The sequence below is a fragment of the Pelophylax lessonae genome, assembly GCF_965119305.1.
Source record: "Pelophylax lessonae genome assembly, chromosome: 4".
NCBI lineage: Eukaryota > Metazoa > Chordata > Amphibia > Anura > Ranidae > Pelophylax > Pelophylax lessonae.
The window spans coordinates 196,350,625-196,372,184 of record NC_138771.1 but is presented as its reverse complement, the minus strand read 5'-3'; the positions used below and the strand labels follow the sequence as shown (position 1 = coordinate 196,372,184).

The 21,560-nt window shown below is 41.6% G+C and overlaps 1 protein-coding gene across 6 annotated transcripts in view; it reads right to left on the bottom strand.

Moving 5' to 3' along the window:
• Nucleotides 1-12,837: 12,837 nt before the first annotated feature.
• The window catches only part of LOC309553329 (pendrin-like), a 146,875-nt gene continuing 138,152 nt past the window's right edge, over nucleotides 12,838-21,560 (bottom strand). For all 6 annotated transcript variants that reach the window (XM_082254384.1, XM_082254385.1, XM_082254389.1 and 3 more), the window contains exons 20-21: nucleotides 19,656-19,748; nucleotides 12,838-12,961 (exon numbers count right to left, since the gene is read on the bottom strand). In XM_082254384.1, coding sequence (XP_082110510.1) covers nucleotides 12,902-12,961; nucleotides 19,656-19,748 — 153 coding nt within the window. In that variant the 3' untranslated portion in view covers nucleotides 12,838-12,901. The remainder of the gene's footprint in view (nucleotides 12,962-19,655; nucleotides 19,749-21,560) is intronic.

Sequence of the window (21,560 nt, the reverse complement as noted above, 5' to 3'; positions counted from 1 at the left end):
CATCTATTGGATTGCGACTCTGCTCGGATCACGCACCAGTACATCTACTTCTTGGCCGTATATCTGTACGTAATAAAGGATCTTCTTGGAGGTTAAATGACAACCTTGTTGCAGACACGGTTGGCTCCCAAGCCATCCAGGATTTTGTTCACAACCATACCCACGACCTAGCTAGCCCTCTAACTAAATGGGAAGCCTTGAAGTGTGTTTTTAGGGGCATTTTTATACAACATGGTTCCTGACTTAAAAAAAGAACGCACACTATGTATAAATCGCCTTCTACCCCAGGTTACCACATTAGAGGCCACTCAAACGCACTTTGGATCCCCTCACATTAGTAGAATTATCCATTGTTCGTAGAGATCTCTTGCGCCTGTTATCGCAAGGGACAAAGAACGTTATGTACACTATTCTCAGGCTAATAAGTGCGGCAAACATCTTGCCTGAGTCCTACATCCCAGACAACATCGCTCAGCGATCCCGCTCAGCGATTTTATTCTATTGCCTTCCAATATCAAACGACATGCTAACTCAGACATAGCAGAGGAATTCCGCAGATATTACCTCTCATTGTACAATTTACCTCCTTTAAACACCTCTTCCTCTCTCTCCTCCATCACCTAAGAATTGCACGCATACACTACCGTTCAAAGGTTTAGGGTCACTTAGACATGTCCTTATTTTTGAAAGAAAAGCACTGTTTTTTTTTCAATGAATATTAAATGAATCAGAAATACAGTCTAGATATTGTTATTGTAGTAAATTACTTTTCTAGCTGGAAACTGCTTATTTTTAATGGAATATCTACATAGGTGTACAGAGGCCCACTTCCAGCAACCATCACTCCTGTGTTCTACTTCTAATGGTACATTGTGTTAGCTAATCATGTTAAAAGGCTAATTGATGATTATAAAACCCTTGTGCAATTATATTAGCACAGCTAAAAACTGTTGTGCTGATTAGAGAAGCTAAAAAACTGCCCTTCCTTTGAGCTAGTTGAATATCTGGAGCATAAGCATTTGTGGGTTCGATTATACTCTCAAAATGGCAAGAAAAATAGAACTTTCTTCTGAAACTCGACAGTCTATTCTTGTTCTGAGAAATGAAGGCTATTCCATGTAAGAAATTGCCAAGACACTGAAGATTTCTTACAATGGTGTGTACTACTCCCATCAGAGAACAGCACAAACGGGCTCCAACCAGAATAGAAAGAGAAGTGGGAGGCCCCGTTGCACAACTAAGCAAGGGGACAAGTACCTAGTTTGAAAAATAGACGCCTCACAGGTCCTCAACTGGCAGCTTAATAAATGGTGCCCGCAAAACACCAGTCTCAACGTCCACAGTGAAGAGGTGACCCTGGGATGCTGGCCTTCTAAGCAGAGTGGCAAAGAAAAAGCTATATCTGAGACTGGCCAATAAAAGGAAAAAAGATTAAGATGGGCAAAAGAACACAGGCATTGGACAGAGGAAGGTTGGAAAAAAGTGTTATGGACAGACAAATCTAAGTTTAAGGTGTTTGGATCACACAGAAGAACATTTGTGACACACAGAACAAGTGAACAGATGACGGAGGAGTGCCTGACGCCATCTGTCAAGCATAGTGAATGTAATGTGATGGTCTGGGTCTGCTTTGATGCTGGTAAAGTGGGGGATTTGTACAAGGTAAAAAGGGATTTTGAATAAGGAAGGCTATTACTCCATGTTGCAATGCCATATCCTGTGGACAGGGCTTGGTTGGAGCCTATTTACTCCTACAACAGGACAATGACCCAAAGCACACCTCCAAACTATGCAAGAACTATTTAGGGAAGAAGCAGTCAGCTGGTATTCTGTCTCTAATGGAGTGGCCAGCGCAGTCACCAGATCTAAACCCTATCGAGCTGTTGTGGGAGCAGCTTGACTGTATGGTACGTAAGAAGTGCCCATCAAACCAATCCAACTTGTGGGAGGTGCTTAAGGAAGCGTGGGGTGAAATTTCTTCAGATTACCTCAACAAATTGACAGCTAGAATGCCAAAGGTCTGAAAGGCTGTAATTGCTGCAACTGGTGAGTTCTTGGATGAAAGCAAAGTTTGAAAGACAAAATTATTATTTCAAATAAAATTCATTATTTCTAACCTCGTCAATGTCTTGACTATATTTTCTATTCATTTTGCAACTCATTTGTTGAATAAAAGTGTGAGTTTTCATGGAAAACATGAAATTGTCTGTGTGACCCCAAACCTTTGAACGGTAGTGTATATCCAGGACACAGCCCTACTTACCATCCCTGAATCCGACATAGATGAATTAGATTCCCCTATCTCTGAGGCAGAATTCCTACAAGTTATTAAAGGTCTTAAAAACAGTAAGAGCCCTGGACCAGATGGGTTTTCCCCAGGGGTGTTGCTAGGTGGGAAAAAGACCAGGGGCTTCAGCCCGAAGGTAAATTTGATAACCCCTCCCACATTTTAAAGTCCAGCTCAGGCTCCACCCAATGCCCCCCCCTCACCCCTGCCCAATGCCCCACCATGCACAATGCCCAGTGCCCATCAATGCAGCCTCACCAATGCCCATCAGCTCAGCCTCATCAGTGCCCATCAATACAGCCTCATCAATGCCCATCAACTCAGCCTCACCAATGCCCATTAATGCAGCCTCACCAGTGCCCATCAATGCAGCCTCACAAGTGCCCATCAGCTCAGCTTCACCAGTGCCCATCAGCTTAGCCTCCCCAGTGCCCATCAATGCAGCATCATTAGTGCCCATCAGCTCAGCCTCACCAATGCAGCCCCTCACCAGTGCCCATAAAATCTTCAATGCAGCCCGATCAGTGCCCATCAATGCAGCCTGATCAGTGCCCATCAGCTCAGCCTGATCTGACAGTGCCCATCAGCTCAGCCTCACCCATGTCCATCAGCGCAGCCTTGCCAGTGCCCATCAATGCAGCCTTGCCAGTGCCCACCAACGCAGCCTTGCTAGTGCCCATCAACGCAGCCTTTCCAGTGCCCATCAGCTTAGCCTTACCCATGCCCATCAGCGCAGCCCTGCCAGTGCCCATCGTCTAAGCCTTGCCAGTACATGGGGAGAGGAGAGCAGCCAGTTTACACTGAGTGGGGATCTTCTGCTTAGCCGGTGCCATGCGGCCGTTGCCACACTAAGTCCCGCCTCCTGGACAGGCTCCTATGATGGACGTTACATGTCCTGGCATTAGACCAGAGAGACGTCCATCATAGGAGCTGTTCCAAGAGGCAGGACTTCATATGACACTTGGCTGCGCCCGGTAAGCAGGAGATCCCCGCTCTGTGTAAACCAGCGGTGGCGCTCGCCCTCCTCTTCAGAGGCAGCCCTGCAAAGCAGCCCCAGGGCAGGGAGCCAATCCCTGAGTTCCCAGACAACCCCAGGCCTTGAGACTCGGGGTTAATAGTTGTCATTATGGATAGGGAACCCCGAGGCTTTTTGGGGAGCCCACTTGGGGCTGTAGCCCGGGTCAGCTCCCCCTGCTGATGCCACTGATTTTCCCCTCATTTTTTAAAACCTTTTGCACCTCTCCTAGCTCCCATTTTGTTTCCAAGGCCTTTGACTCTATTGATGAATCTCATCCCCCATCCTCTTCTCTTCTATAAGCCCAGATCGCAGTTATCCCCAAATCTGTAAAAGATCCCAAATATTAGCAAACTGCCTCTCCCCCCTACTCCCCTCAGTCATTCATAGAAATCAAGTGAGATTTGTCCATGGGCACGAGGCCTGGGACAACACTACTAAAACGCTCCATAGCATCTTGTTTGCCCAGCATAATCGCATCCTGGCCTGCCTGTTATCATGCGACGCAGAGAAAGCCTTTGACAGGGTTAACTGGGCATTCCTCTGCCTAGCTCAAATAGGCTTAGGTCCCAAAATGCTTTCCAGCATAATGTCCCTCTAGTCAACCCCCCCCCGGCCACAGTATTAGTCAATGGGACTCATTCTGAACAATTCCCTATTGCAAACGGCACCTGTCAGGGTTGTCCATTATCACCCCTTCTATGTGCCATAGTCATAGAACATCTTGCTCAAGCCATCAGATCTAACCCCTCCATAAATGGTATCCCTACTCCATCAGCTCGCTGCAAATTATCCCCTTTACGCGGATGACCTTCTCCTTTACGTCACACAACCGCACATTAATATTCCATCTATTTTAGCCGAAATCCACAGATTTGGCTCTCTAAGCAACTTTAAACTCAACCTATCTAAAACATATCACCTATCTTAAATATCTCCCTTAGCACCTTAAACTCTGTCTACCCTACAGACCAACTTCCAATTCCGCTGGCAATCCAGAACAATAACTTATTTAGGTACTGCCGCTCCTGCTCATATATCGGAACTATACAGTCTTAATTATAGCCCACTTCTCATGAAGATAAGATGGCTGACTCTTGGTTTGGGCATATCAATATAATGAAGATGGATATCCTCCCAAAAACAGTTATATTTATTTCAGGCCTTACCAATTGCGCTCCCTTCTACATTCTTCCGTACTCTTTGCTCTATTGTGATTCAGTTTATCTGGCGTAGTGGCCAATCCCGACTAAAGCATCAACCCCTTTGTTACCCCAAGTCTGAGGGCGGAGTGGGCCTACCAGATTTTGAAATATACCATACTTCTGCGATTGTGTCTTGCCTTTTGGAGTGGTTTCCTCACCCATTGAAGAAGGCCTCTACATTAAATTGAACCAGATATGTCCCCTATAGACTTACGTGCCCTGTTATGGGGCTAGGACTCCTCCTTTAAATCTTTAGCCACATTTTCTCCACTGACAGTCTCAGCCCTCCAAGTCTGGTATTGCAAGAGACACCCCATTGTTTGATAACACAGCTCTCCCAGAAAGCAAGGAGGTACTGGCTTTCAGGTCCCATGATCGACCCTCCTGGCCAATAGCATGATCTTTTGTATATGAATCCCTTGGATCCTTTGTAGCTCATTCTAATGCCACCTCTTCTACGATAAACTGGCTGATTCAAGGAAAATAGCAATTTACAATAAGATGAAATTTAGTCAAACGCATAGACCCCTATTAGAATTGGAGAGCATGCTTCTCCTCCCAGAGATACCCCACCACACCTTATCAGCGATATACAAATCGATATTGGCTCATCGTTACAATACATTTCCTACGTTCACTAAATTGTGGTCCAAGGCATTGGGGTTTGAGGTCTCGCCGGAGATTGGCAAAAGGCATTCTTATTCATTCATAAATCCTCTATTTCAGATTATGCTCAAGAGAAGAATTATAAAATTATTGTCCAAATGGTACCAAGATCCAGTTACGATTCATCGGATCTTCCCCAATGTTACAGACACTTGCTGGCACTGCCATAAGGTGAGAGGAACGTATCTGCACGTCTGGTAAAAGTAGGACGGTATCCATCCTTTTTGGTTGCAGATCTTTCAAATTTATAAAGAGATCTATGATGAACCCCTTATCCCATACCCCTCCTTTGCCCTGTTATCCATCTTCCCAGACACAGTCCATTCTCAAAGATCTAATGATTTTAGTAGTATTTTTCCTTTCTGCTGCTAGACAACTAATCTCCAGACACTGGAAAAGATCTTCTATCCCAACCTGGTCTTCCTGGGTAAATGAAATTAACAATAGCACGCTCATGGAGGAGATGCAGGCTAGACAACTTGACAAATGGGATAAGTTAACCAAACTTTGGCAAGTATGGATACACTTCTCATCACAGAAACTGGGAAACAGAATCCATTGACAACCCTATATAAATATATAACTCTATGAGAACCCATCCTTTTCTCTACGTTCCTCTTTTACTTCTTTCCCTTTACACCTCTTTTCAGTTCATACTCTTATCCTTTACTTTGAGACTATTTCCATGAGTATGGTTATGCATTTGGTGTATACGGGGTTTCCCTTCTACACCAGTTGCATACTTTGTTCAATTAACCTTACTTACGCTGCCTTCACAGCAGTGAGTTTACCAATGTATTATCAGTGTTCATGTGTATTTGTTCCACATCCTTTTTGTGTGAATTGTTTTGTATCTCTACAAACCCGTAAACTTTTACTTTAATAAAAATATATTCACCCATACAAGCACAGCAATATGCAGCTCATTGCAATTGCCATTTTTGTTTTCCAACAGTACATGTAATAATTGTCTAGCCCAGAGAGAAAAACAAGCACTTCTGTCAAGTTGTACAGAAAATGCCACTAAGGTAGATAAAAGTAGATAGGTAAGAACTCAAAGTATAGTTTTAACATATTACTATAATTTGAAATGCTGTTTTTTTATGCATAAATCTGTTGCTTAAATTAAAATACCAGATGATCTTGCATGAACGTTTTTGTTAATTAACTGGCATTAACTATATATTACAGTCCCTGTCTTCAAGTTGTGCTCCTGCATGGTCACCCTGTCATATGGGCTTCCAACAACAAGTGGCCATTTCAAAACTTATTACACTTGGCATGGTCCAATTTTCACATCAACCTGCCCTAAGAAATGCCATGCAGCTAGTGTGGCATGCATATAAAACCGAAAGTGACTGCAAAGGGAATACAGAGAAATGAAAAAAAGGAGAGCACTGTGTTTTACTAAAATAAAAATTGCAATTATTTATAATACACAGTGCTTTAGCAAGGTGAATTTATGTTGGGGATATTTATTAATTATATAAATATATATAACTTGTAATAATGACAAAAAATATAACATTAAGACAAATGATTGCTTGTTAAAAAATACCAGCTTTTATTATAGGTATATCTTTTTGTACAATATAGGCTTTTCCATTTTGTGATTAGCAGCCATCAACAATCTAAAGAATTCCACAGTTGAGCAAAATATTCAAGTATGATTTGCAAAAATATTAAGCCATCACATAGGTCTAGATACGAGTCTACAGCAACCCATGACCTATGTAACTACCTAAAATTTAAAATGTTCTGCCTTTTAAGCATGGAGACTGAATTATATATCAATATTACAGAATTCTCATCAGTCTACAATGTCATTGACTCACTGCATGTCCCCAAAGTCCGCATAAAGCTTGAGGTCAAATTAGAGACAGAATGTTGAATGGAATAATGAATGCTTTTACATTTGTTAAGAAATTTGCAGCCATGTGATTATGGTAACAATACCTCCCACTTGGATCTCATTTTGAAACACTGCAGGGAATGCTATAGAATATCCAATCTTAATATCTACAAACAGGAAGCAAAAAGTAATTTACAATTAAGTTTGCTAAAATCCTTGCAGTGTACTTAACTGACCAGAAGCATTCTTTCCCTTTAACTAATCTGCAGTTTCTCAAATATAACAGTGTCCAATGCCAAACTGCCCAAAAGTGACCAATACTTACCAATTGAGCAACTAAAATATTGTTCTTAGTACATCCATAAATTCTTCAAAATAATATAAATAAAATTATATTGTTATGTAATAATAGTGATCAATCGGTCTCAATGTTGCATTGCTACTCATTGACCACATTGTCTGCTACAGTTCCAAGACTTGTCATATTCTGTTTATATAAATCAAAGTTACGGCCATTGTGATCTCCACGTGTTCCACGGAGTTAGGCCGGCCATAGACGGATCAGAATTTGTCCGCTTCCTGCTGAATTATGATCCATGTATGGGCAGGCTGGGTGTACTGAAATCGATCTTCAGTACAACCTGGCTGTTTTTGTTTTTAGTGCAGGCTGGGTGTACTGAAATCGATCTTCAGTACAACCAGGCAGTTGTTTTTTTAGTGCAGGCTGGGTGTACTGAAATCGATCTTTAGTACAACCAGGCAGTTGTTTTTTTAGTGCAGGCTGGGTGTACTGAAATCGATCTTTAGTACAACCGGGCAGTTGTTTTTTCAGTGCAGGCTGGGTGTACTGAAATCGATCTTCAGTACAACCAGGCAGTTGTTTTTTTAGTGCAGGCTGGGTGTACTGAAATCGATCTTTAGTACAACCAGGCAGTTGTTTTTTTAGTGCAGGCTGGGTGTACTGAAATCGATCTTCAGTACAACCAGGCAGTTTTTTTTTAATTCAATCTCAGTATTGGCAGCCTAAGCTGCTGGTAGTGATCGTTGTATGCTGACAGCAGGGAAACAGCTTGCTTTCAGAATACAATAGCCCGGCAGGAGGGATTCCCCCCTTAACACAGTTAGTGGTTGAAGGAAAGAAAATTACATAATGTATGGCCTGCCATAATGTTGCCTAAATAAGGGAACAATTAGGAGTAGATGTCCAGGAGGTAGTTTAATATATATCACAAAATAGGATGGATGTAAATCAAGCTTTTACATAGATTAACGTGTTTTGAAATAAGGAGACTTAAAGTTCAGGTATAGCACCAGAACAATCAGTTATTTAAATGTTTACTTCCAGTGTTTCTACATAAATTATTTAGATTGACCTGCAATGTGCCTCTGAACTTGCTAAGGAATTTGACTACACTAGAAAGTCTATCCCCCCCTCCTGTGGTGCAGGTCATAACCCTTTCCTGTCTAATTTTTTTATCTGTGCTGGCCCATCTCCTCCACCCCTCCCTACATAGAACCTTTCATGTAGTAGTCACAGGGAGGAGCATAGGGAAGTGAAACTTGAGTGACAGCAAGGGCTGCTGACATAACATCCACGATGGTGGGGCCCAGTAGCAGACTCAGGGCATTTGCAAGTCTTTAGGTAATGCATACCAAAATACCTAAAATAAATAGTATATAATATTATGGTAAGATAGTTTTAGAAATGGATCGTCTGAAAACAGATTCTTCAGGCATTACATTATCTGTACATTTTAATATTATAGTGTCCATTTCAAAGCCACTATCTGTTATGAAATCACAACCTGAACTAATACAGTATTTATGATTCATTATTGTAATGTAAAAGTTAAATAGCCAAGGATATCAATGTTATAAAATAAAAACATTTACACTGAACCAATACACTCATGCATCGACTTCCAACAGAAAATATCTTGGGGGTCAGTATAATGGGAATATATTGTTCAGCATAGGATATCAAAAGAATGAGCAGAACTCGCAAATAAAGAAATAACGTCAAACATATGCATTAAAGCGGTAGTATCCCGCTTTTTTACACTTTTACCTACAGGTAAGCCTATAATAAGGCTTACCTGTAGGTACAAATAAACCATGCCGGTTTAGGAGATATTTACAGTGCATGCAGCCGCTCGCGCGAGCGGCGCATGCGCTCTGAAGGTCCGGGGGGACCTTCAATCTATTTGCCGGGAGCTTGCCGGAAAATCATCGCGGCTCCGGCCAATCATCGCGCCGAAGCCGTCTCTTCCAGCCAATCACCGCGCCGGAGCCGCCGAACCCGGAAGAGGCGGCGAGGGATCATGGCAGCGCCCGCAGCGATGTCCGGGGGTCCGTGTCGGGGCTTCGCTCTAAGGTAAGTAATACATAATGAGCTAGTATGCGATGCATACTAGCTCATTATGCCTTTGTCTTGCAGGTTTTTTTTTTTTTTTGAACTTTGGGTTTACAACCGCTTTAAGTTCCTCTATTCATGCCACACATGGCATTCCGAGATGGTGAAGGCACCATCTCAGAATGCCTCCTTATGCCATACTGTGCATTTATCAAGGCATCAGTGTACGTTAAAATACTTCTTTATTTACTGCATTATGAACATACCATATATACAAATACCTAAAAACAAATCATTGCTACCATACACTTTACACAATATAATTAACATTATGACATATAAAATCCTCTAAAACCAATTACATTTGTATACCTTAGAGCTAGATTGTTTACATTTATTCCTTACTCCGCACTTATTAGGCATAATAGGTGCGGGTTGTGCAAAACACTGCAGATTACACAATAAATTAAAATTATACAAGTCTAAAACATACAGATATAACATTATCTCCAGCTTTCATTAATACACAATATAATTTACCAAAATGGAGCTAAGGCAATGTATTTTCATATCTCGGTATTCATTTAAAATTCTAGTGATTGATCCCAGGTACATTATAGTGATCTGCCAGCACACAGTATATTACACAGAAAAATAATGACAAGTAACATTGTAAGTCTAAGGGCTCATGTAAACCGCAGCTCAAATTTTTAGCACTTTTATTAAACGCTTATTTGCTTCTGCCTGGAAACTCCCCTCCATGGTAGCCAATGTGTCACTGCACACGGCACGGCTTTTTCACAATTTTACAGGCATATGCTCTTACAGGCAGAAATACCCCCCACCAAACTCGTGTTTTTGAGAGGAGCTTTCAAGAAAAAAAAAAAAAGAAGTGCCCAAAAACACGTGAGAAAGCTCGAAGAAGCTTGAAAATGCACAAAAAAAAAAAAAAAAGATAAAATGAGCGGAGGGGAGGGTTTGATCTTGAGCTTCTTTGAGCTTTTTCTGAGCATAATAAAAATGCACAAAAAGAGCACAAAAAAGCACATACCTCAAGGCAGAGAAATAAAAGCTCAAATGCCTGTAAAAACAGCTTTTATTTTTGAGCTGCAATGTGCATAAGCCTTAAAGGCACAATCTGTTACATTTTACTAGATGTAACAGGGATGTATCTGACTTTGGACCACTCAGGTTACTGAAGCCAGTAGTGGTTGAATCCCCTGCATCCCATGTAATGATGACCTTGATCTCAAAACCTAATATATAGTGGCCGGATATATTGTGTTGATTCTTTTGGTTGGCCTTTTGTAGGAAATTAGATAGGAAAAACAAAAAAACGGGGATGCATGCATCAAACCCTCCATCAAAAAAAAAACCTCCCGCGTTATTGGCAGTTGCTCCTGCATGGTAACTGCACATACCTTTGAGTGAGGTCATACACTTGGAAGTCTTTTTGACTTTAGCCTACTTTTATATTTTTTTTATTTGAATTTTTTATATACATCTAATAAAAGTTATGTTTTAGGCCTTGGAGGGTTTGATGCGTGGGTTAAGCACAGTCCCGTTTTTTTGTTTTTTTTTACCCTGATCTTAACTAAATATGTAAGTCTATGTATATCAACAAAAGTAAGTACTCTTTGTTTAGAACATATCTCGACAAGTGTCAACTATAATATATAAAACGTGTATGTGAGAAATACTGTGTCATTGGCTTAATACTAATCTATGGTGGCTGCACAACGCTTTGAAGCCAATATGCAACTGCCCACACTTCCTGGTATTTTTGGAAGCTGCCCCCACCCCAATTTCCCACTTATTTTATTGTTTTATCACCATGTGTGGCCTTACTGCACAACAAGAAGCTGTGGGAACATGGACAAGGTCATCCACAGTTCTTAAAAGTGCTAGGATTTCCATTTTAGTGTGGACCACAATTTGGGGTACTTGAGGCACTCCAAGAAGATATCCAAATTAGGTTCCTGAATTGTAGTACTGCAGCCCATTAGAATAAGATACTGACAGGTTTACTTCAACATCCATTAATGTTTGCAATGTATTTTAGATGGAAGGACCCTATTTATTTGATGTGAATTGTAAAATACAGCATGTATTTTTTATGTGCACGGCTAGTAAGAATAAAGCCAATAAAAATTGAAATTGATGTCGTGATCGGCAAAAGTGAGGTAATTTGTGTCAGTAAGACTTAAGAGAGTAGTCAGACATGTAGCTAGGATCTAACCACCTTCAAGATAAAGGAAAAGAGGTAGGAACAGACATGTATGCTCACCTTGGTCAAGCTCATAGTATATCTCTACAGAGAATGGAGGGGTGAAAGGCGGGAAGAAGAAAAGCAAAAGCATTACAGGCGGTCCCCTAGTTACAAACATCCGACTTACAAACGACTCCTACTTACAAACGGAGGGAGACAACAGGAAGTGAGGAGAAATTTACCTGTAGAAAGGGAAATTCACTCCTGTAAGAGTTCTCATGGGAAAAATGTGTCTCCACTGAAGCTTTATCACTAATCCTTGTCTCCACAACAACCCAAAATTTTCAAAATCCAATTGTCATAGGGACAGAAAGTGAGGTGAAATCTTCTGAACAGGGGCACAGACAGCAAAACAAATGGCACAGGGGTGTTAACCCTTCCCCATGCTATCCATAATACTTGAAAATGATTTTTTTGGCTGGAGCTAAACTTAAAAAACATACATGTTCTGACTTACAAACAAATTCGACTTAAGAACAAACCTACAGTCCCTATCTTGTTTGTAACCCGGGGACCGCCTGTACAGCTTTTTGATAGATTGTACTCCCTACAGAATGGCTGGTCGGGGCACCACAGACTTCTAACGTCTATGGGTAACTTTCCCAGGTGAAAACCCTGATGCCCATGTTGCATTATTTCTACTCAGATTGTAACTTCACCTCCAGCATTACAGTTCTATTTTGTTTGGTTTATATCTATGTATCACACTTCTGAATTCTAGAACATATCTAATTTTAGATTTTCTATTTATGGTGAGCTTACTCTACACTGCACAGTCAAAAAAGTTTCAATAACCTAACACGTTTCCACAGGCTAGCTATTCTTGGTCCCCTGTACTATGCCAGCAGTGAGGTCTATACATAAACATTATTGCTTTACTAGGCTTAGCACACTTTGGTCAGGACCACATACAAAAAAAGGATGTATGCCAAGGCTGCTTAGTCCCAAGTCCAGCTAAATTTAAGCTGAAACTAACTAAGCCTGATAGAATAGCCAGGAGAATTCTCCAAAAAACCTGAGGTTTGTGGTATGTTGCATGTATGTTTTCATACTGTATATATTTCCTGAGATGTATGAGCAGCAAAAAATCTTTTCACTGTGGTTTCGTAAGAGATTTTTGTACAAGACTTTTACATTGAACTATTCCAGCTTCTACAGTAAATGAATTTCCGTAACCCACACTCTGTGGATTTCCATTGATTTATTACTGATTACTGCATACTGGTCCTTAATCTTAGATTGCAATATCTTCTTTTAGCTTCTGTTGTTGGGATATAAATTAGAGAGATTGCCATCACCGGAGTCTTCATATTTCTGTTTTGTAAGAAACAATGTTAAATAAACTAGTTAATCATGCAATAAAAATAAAGTTCTTCAGGCAGTACAATGAACAATAATGAAATTAATGGTGCAGTAGGACAAAGAAACAAGCCTGATGACTTTTTTTTCTGATTGGTGAAAATTATTGCTGTTTGGGTGCTTTGTGCCACCATACTGCTCTTCTGAATAAGCCTTTCAAGTGTATGAGAAACCAAAACTTTTGTTTTTGACCCCTGTCACATGAGATCTCTCCAAAGTGAGGGAATTTCCATTCTTCAGTTCTCAGCAGAACATGTTAACTCTTTGGAAGGTTTTCTATCACCTTTTTTCCTGTGACAACTCAAATATTCTGGAATTCCCATCACATTCAGTACCAGAAACTAGTCACCAAAAGACAAATATAGAGGGTGAATATCCACAGTGCTCCTTGTTCTTTCTCCTTGGTGGGTGGCCCCATAAAAAAGTTGCTTCTGATGGAGGAACTCATGCAGGCTCGCTCTTGAGCCGCCTTGTATGCGTCCATTGACACAGACAGGGCGGCTCAGCCCCTGCTCCCCCAACACAGAATTTTATTGACAGCAGCGGGAGCCAATGGCTTCTAGTCATGTCAATCTCTGCAGTAAGGAGGGACAAAGGCAGGAGAGTCGCTGCTGTCATGCACAGCGCTGGTTTGGGATCGGGCTCAGGTAAGTATAAGGGGGGTGAGGGGGGACACGTGCTGCACAGAAGGTAAAAAACCCTAAGGCTCGATTCACATCTATGCATGTTGCGTTTGAGTGTTTCTGTAGTGCAGGGATCCTGAAACTATGGCCCTCCAGCTGTTGGGAGAACTACACATCCCATGAGGCATTATAAAACTCTGACATTCACAGACATGACTAGGCATGATGGGAATTATAGTTCCTGAACAACTGGAGGGCCAAAGTTTGAAGGCTCCTGCTGTAGTGCTTTTTGCTGCGCTTCTCCAGGGTTTTTAACCGTGATCTTGATGAGATATTAGCGCGATTTTTGGGGTATTTTTTGCTTTTTTTTTGGGACTACATGCTTTTCTGCAGCTTCTCCACTGACGTCTATTGAACCAAAAAAGCAGCGTTTTGCATTTAAAAAAGTCCCTTTTTTAACCATTTCCCACCCGCCATATAGCAGAATGATGGCCGCAAAGTGGCTGTCATCCTGACTGGGCGCCATATGACGTTCAGCAGGACAATCGGCAATCGGTGGTGCGGTGTGTCACTGACACACCGCATCTCTGATCCCGGTACAGAGCCTATGATGTAGGCTCTTTACCATGTGATCAGCTGTGACCAAGGAAGTTCTGTTTATCAGGTTTCCTCCATTCGCGCTGACCAGGTGCGAGTAGAGAAGAGCCGATCGGGGGGCTCCCTTGACAGGGGGGGGGGCTCTGCGCTGATAATCAGCGCATTGATTATCTGTGCAGACCCATCAGGGATGCCCACTAGAGCCCACTAGGGATGCCACCCCATACAGCTAGGGATACCAACCCGTGGCCACCAGGTATGCCAACCAGTGTTAAAGATGACAATCAGTGCCTATTAGGGATTCCAATCAGTGCTGATTAGTAATGCCTGTCAGTGCCGCCTATTAGTGCCATCTAGCAGTGCCCATTAGTGCTGCCCACCAGTGCCACCTATCAGTGCCGCCTATCAGTGCCACCAACAGTGCCCATTAGTGCTGCCTATGAGTGCCCATCAGTGCCGCCTATCAGTGCCCATCAATGTTCCATATCAGTGCCGTCCATCAGTCCCGCCTATCAGTGCCTCATCATCACTGCCCATCAGTGCAGCCTCATCAGTGCCCCTCAGTGCAGCCTCATCAGTGCCCCTCAGTGCAGCCTCATCAGTGCCCCTCAGTGCAGCCTCATCAGTGCCCCTCAGTGCAGCCTCATCAGTGCCCCTCAGTGCAGCCTCATCAGTGCCCCTCAGTGCAGCCTCATCAGTGCCCCTCAGTGCAGGAGAAAACTTACTTATTTACAAAATTTTTAACAAAGAAAAAACTTTTTTTTTTTTCAAACTTTTTGGTCTTTTTTTTATTTTTTTTAGCAAAAAAGAAAAAACCCAGAGGTGATCAAATACCACCAAAAGAAAGCTCTATTTGTAGGAAAAAAAAATCATGAAAATTTTGTTTGGGTACAGCGTTGCATGACCGCACAATTATCATTCAAAATGAGACAGCGCTAAAAGCTGAAAATTGGCCTGGGCAGGAAGGGGATGAAAGTGCCCCGTATTAAAGTAGTTAAAGAACCATTTTTGCAGTGGGGCAGGACACATTATCCTGCTGGAAGGCCACTGCCATCTGTGAGGCAACAGTCATCAAGGAATAACATTTCCATGAAGGGGTGTACTTAGTCAGCAACAATGTTTAGGTAGGTGGTACGTGTCAAGTAACATGCACATGAATGGCAGGCCCCGAGGTTTCTCGGCAGAACATTGCCCAAAGCATCACACTGCCTCTGCCGGCTTGGCTTCTTCTCATAGTGCATCCTGGTGTCATCTCTTCCCCAGGTAACAATGCACATGTACTCGGCCATCCACATGATGTAAAAGAAAATGTGATTCATCAGATCAGGCCACCTTCTTCCACTGCTGTGTGGTCCACTTCTGATGCTCATGCTCATGTTCCCATCATAGGCACTTTGGGCTATGGACATGGGTCAGCATGGGCAACCTGGCCAGTCTGCAGCTACGCAGGCCATGCACAGAAAACTGTGATGCCCATTTTTTTTCTGCCTTGAATACATCAATTTCAGGGACAACATGTGTACTTACTGCCTTATATATCCCATCCAATTTCAGATGCCATCTTAATGAGATAACCAATGATATTGACTTAACATGTTAGTGGTAATAAAGTTATGGCTAATCGGTGTATAATCTCCCTGTATATTAAAAAAGACAAGCGCACACATGCAAAAGAAATGACTATCAAATATGGAGACAATCCATAAAAAAAAATGGGGATTTAGTCCCACCATATGGCCATATCGTGCTCAAGCCCACCACTATGTCAAAGTACCCCATTATCAGTGGGTCCTACACTATCCATAAAAAAGGGGGGAATCCAGCCTCTCTAACCCTTGGAGACAACACTCCTTGCTGGGAGAGATATACAAGGGACGACTCCTATATCTACTTGATAGTGGACACTGATAGAGTACAGGTGTGTGTGGTGGTGGGGTGCTCAACCTCAGAGGTCTGATCTCCCTGTGTTTCTGTTGCTTTTTTTACTATATTAAAGCAGTAGATTTATGTGTTTCTGAACAAACTAGACATATACGGGGAGATTTAATAAAACTGGTGCACACAGAATCTGGTGCAGCTGTGCATGTTAACCAATCAGCTTCTAACTTCAGCTTGTTCAATGAGGCTTTGACAATAAAACCTGGAAGCTGATTGGTTTCCATGTAGAACTGCACCAGATTTTGCACTCTCCAGCTTTAGTAAATCTCCCCCATAGTGTGTATGTGTGTTTGTCAGAAGTGCTAGATGATGAAGATGGTTGTATGTACCCTAAAGTATGTAACACATCCAGATGCCGTGAGATCATCTAGTAAAGGCTACAGAAAATTGGTTTACATGGGAAGTCCCCTAGACTAAAGCCCCGTACAAACGCACAGATTGTTGGCCAACTGATTGGCCAACTTTTGTCCAGTATTGTTTGTTGGTTGAAATGTGCTCTAGACTTGCACTGGACTTTTGTTGGCCAACAAAAACCAACTTCAGAAGTGATGTCATGTTCTGGTTGACTTTCAGTGTGTTTTTTCTTCTCTGAGCATGCCCAGTCTTGCTCATCTGATTTTTGTCTGCCGAAATCTGTACTGACTGAGGAACAATCGGCCGTTCTTTGTTGGCCAACAAAAATTTTATAGCATGCACACCAGATTTTTTTCGGCCGAAAATTCGCAGTTGGTTGTCGGAAGCATCATACTAAGTTTCTTATCCTAGATCGAATCCACCCTGGCCCCAGAGGAGGGGACTGGAACAAGTCCCTCCTCCAGCTTGAGCTCAGGTGGATTTATCTTCTAAAGGCCACTGAACCACCGGGACTTAATGGGACCTTATCATTCAAACCATACCTTGAAGGTTTTAATTCCGGAGGGATGAAAACCTGAAATTTAGCATTTTTCCATACCTGCTATATATGTTATTTCTTAAATTATTTTTGCCTATTTTGAATTAATTACAATCTCTGTCCTCATTCTATGTCTTTTTTTGTCTCATGCTTGTTGTATTCTTGTATACACAAATTTCTTAATTTTCCTGTTAGCTCAGTTTTCATTATTTACTGTATATAATCCCATTCACTGGATTATTATTATGTCATTTTTTGACTGTTTTACTACAATTCTTTTGTTTGTACTAATTGATTCAGCATTTGTTTATCAAATATGTATATTATGTTATCGCACAATCCTATTATTATTTTTTGTATACCCATATATCAATTGTCATTATATGCATTATATCATGGTGTTTTTCTTTCCCTGTCTCCGCTCTTTTGAATATCTGTTGCAAATATATGGCTGCCCACTGCCAGTGACTAACATGTTAACTACACCTGGTGATCGATTCCATATCTGGCAACATGTGGCTAGTTTTGGTATATAGTACTTAATTCTTCTTCCCTTGGTTGTCTCTATTTGACATCGATATATGAAGTACCAATATTCAATCTATTTATATAGTTGTATATTCCTATTTTGCCAGCATGTTTCATTCCGGATTGTGTTCCTTCTTTTCTCCCTGTGCATCCCGGCACGGTGAGACACACACCGCAGTTAGCGGTGTGTCTCCTTGGTCTTTCCTCCATCTACCCTGGTCTCTGTTTGGTCCAGTGGCGACCAATAAGCAGCCGTGGTGGTTCCCTTCCACTTCCGGTTGCGATCTCCGTGCCGGTGGAACGCAAGTGCCGGCTCCGCCCACACCTCGTCACGCTGTTGCGTGACGTACGGGGGCGTGCCCGGCATCAGCGCTCCAGGGAGCCCTCCCTGCGAAGCCAGCTGAATTGCATTCTAATCTATTGGCCAGCACATATTAGTGCACCTCTCTTAGCACTCAGCCAGCGTTTTGTTTGCTGGCTGCAGTGTGGAGAGGACGTTTCCATTCCATTTCAATCTGGTTTAACATCAAGGTATGTGTAACCTCCTGCCCCTAATTTTCAAAGGAAGAGATTTATCTATTTAATTATCTTCTCAATCATTCCTCGATTTTATGACATTCTGTAGTCCCTGATGTGGGCTCTCTTCCCTTAATATTACCTTTAAGTATATATTGTTTTCCAAATATATATTGTTTTTTGCATAATCCCCTTGATATGCCTAAACCGTTTTCTAATCAGTTGCTGTCTGCCTATCTTTCAGACCGGCAGTACCTATATTCCATTCAAGAGACTGCACCTGGCTTCCCCCCTTTTCTGAGGACTCCAGATGCCCAGTTTGATTGTTGGTCACGTCCGTGTTTTAACAGCTGTGTCCTTCCTTTAAACACTAACATCTATTTACAACTCATACTGCCATACGTGCTTGCCAGAATCAATCCACATCACCAGTTGTTTTTAACCCTTGTGCAGGCTTCTTTTAAACTCAGTTATGGTATAACCCTGTAAGTACTCACTATTTATGCTATATACTATGTGAACTGTATTAGTCACTTTGTATCATGCAAGAATCTTTATAAATATTGTTTTTTCTTACACACCCATATTTTTATACCACCAGAGTACTGCTTGAACTCTCCTGAAGAAGGAGCAAGTATCTTTAGCTCCGAAACATGTCGGGTCATGTTCGAGCACTATGAGTTATGTCCTCTCTGTTTCTTGCTTGCACATTGTTCTTAATCTTTGATTTGTATTTGTATTTAAATAAAAAAACTTCTTCATTTATATTATCTATTTATTCTTCCAATCTTTTGTGCCTAAAAAGTCCCAATTTAGGGGAACCTTAAATTTTCGAAGCATCATACTAATGCCCCGTACACACGTGCAGATTATCTGAAGACTTTTGTCTGCAGACTTACCAAAACCATATAATATGAGGTCAAACCTAAACACTTTCAATTTGTATGCAATCTGGCAGGCCCTTGCACTACATAGAAAAGGTAAATCTGAAGACAAAAGTCTTCAGATAATCTGCACGTGTGTACGGGGCATAACAAGCCTACAATCAGCAGATCGGACGTTGGCCAACAATTTACGGCCAACAATCTGTGCGTGTGTACAGGGCTTTAGAAGTCAAAATTTTGAATTCTAGGTAATTGATACTGTCTATAATTGTCCTACTAAAAGTAAGTGGCGCTAACGATTTTGTGTTTTTTACATTTGTCCCATTTTTGTTTCCTACAGGGTGATACTAAGCATTTGTTATCCTACATAGAGACTATTAAGATAGTGAAACAGGTCCTGATTTTACCCTCTTCTAAGAAAGGAGTTTATTGCTGCATGAGTGCCACCAGCAGTGGTGTTCAAGCACTGCAACATGCATATTCATACTGGAACAAATTGCTGGAAAATGGGCAGATAGCTCTATGTCCATCATTCTTGGGGCAATATCTGCCCTTTAAAAGGTCACACTAACATTACTTAAAACATCGGAATATTATTATTCTGATAAGTTATGCACTGAAGTAGCTTGTTTCAAGTTGGCTAGTGAAATAAAGATTAATGAAAAGATTACCTCTTCCTGATTATTTAACCTGATCTGTGCTGTCTTGTACCCTGTCAGTTCTTTCATTTCCACCAACTGGTCAGAGTCATGTAAGCATGATGTCTAGGAAAGGGGGAAAAAATAAAAATAGTATTTGTTTTTTTTTAAACGGATTGGATACATAACTTGCATACATCTCAGCTACATGATCTCACTACTTTTAGACAGTCCAGGAATCACCCACCTCCAACTGTGAAGCATGCTCTTAATTCATGTTTACATTACATCCTATTTAAAATACACCACACATAACACTGTAAGGCCTCTTTCACACACTCCGTCCGTCAGACGGACTCAGTTTTTCTCAGCGGGGGATCAATCCGCTGATCCCCCGCTGAGCAGGAGGATGACAGCTGTGTCTCCGCGCTGTGTGCTGAGACACAGCTGTCAGTTCCCCATGCATCTCTATGGGGGAAATCGGATGGGAACGGACCGTCAGTACGTTCTCATCTGATCCCACCCGCTGGACGGATGGAAAATAGGGTTTCCATCCGTCCAGATTTGACAGATCGCATCGGATGTCAGTGGACATGTCTCCACTGACATCCGATGCCCCATAGGGATGCATGGGGTGGACCGTTCATATCCGCCAAAAAAACGGACAGGCGGATCTGAATGGTCCGCCTGTGTGAAAGAGGCCTAAATCGTATTCACAATTAATTTAAACTATTCATAACATATTTTTTTTTTTGTGTAGATTTCACACAGCATTTATTATTTTATTCACTGTACCACCACTAAGGCTGTATTTACCAATAGGCAAAGGAGACTTGTACCTACAGGTAGGAGAGGTAAAATGGCACCTTATCCTTCTATAGTTAATTGCCACACACTGTTTTGCAATAAGCAGAAATGCAATTAACATCAGTAGAATGAGAACATTGTTATGTACAAGAAGTGAACCTAAAGGAGGGGTGTTGCAGTGGGTGCCAAAATGTATGTGTCTTTAGGCCTTTGTTATGGAAATCTGGTTTCAACACTCAAACCCCAACAGCCTTAAGCCGAACACAGATGGATTGCAATTCGACTGTTCAACAGACGCTTAGAACAGAAATTTAGATCCATCTATGGGCAGGCTGGTTGTATCTATCAATCAACTTAAGTCCATCCATTTTTGTTGAGTTTTTTTTGTGCGATCACTGCCGGCAGCTATAGCCACTGGTAGTGGGTAAAAAACTCCTGCTGTCACACTGCAATAGTGCAGCGGAAGGGATTTCCCATCAACACTGTTGATGGGGGAGTCAAACAATTTCCTTTTCTTCAACCTGTGGTTGAAGGAAAGAACCTTGCATAATCTATGGCCAGCTTAAATCAATAAAAGCATATCTAAAGCCAAAACTCCTGTCTGTGTCCCACTTGGGAGAGTTACTTCACTTTCTCCTCTACAGGCATACCAGGAAGTGATAGGTAAGATAGCACACTTGTTTTTTTAATGAGAGTATAGAAGGCAGATAGAGTCATTAGCCAAAAAATTCAGGACTGCTGGCAGGTCTTTTTTGCAATCCAGTACTCTGCTGCACACTAAGGTCTATGTCAGACTGGATATTTAATTGTAGCAACATTTTACCTGCATAATCTCTGAAATAACTTACAGCTATGGCAAAGGCCTCTTTGGCTGAAATTACATAAAAATATGTTATGGAGTATTATTAGAGTGCTGGTATACTTTATTTTCTCATGTGAGTGTGTAGCCGGGATCGGACTACTAGGAGATATATATATATATATATATATATATATATTTACTTATCGTTATTGTTGGAGTCCTATGTGTGCCCCTTTAAGTCTGCTTTCAGAGGAGATCGGCCTCTCACAAGTAGAAGAACTGGATTATGGGAGATATAGTTCTGAATTGATAGCAGACTTATCTGGATT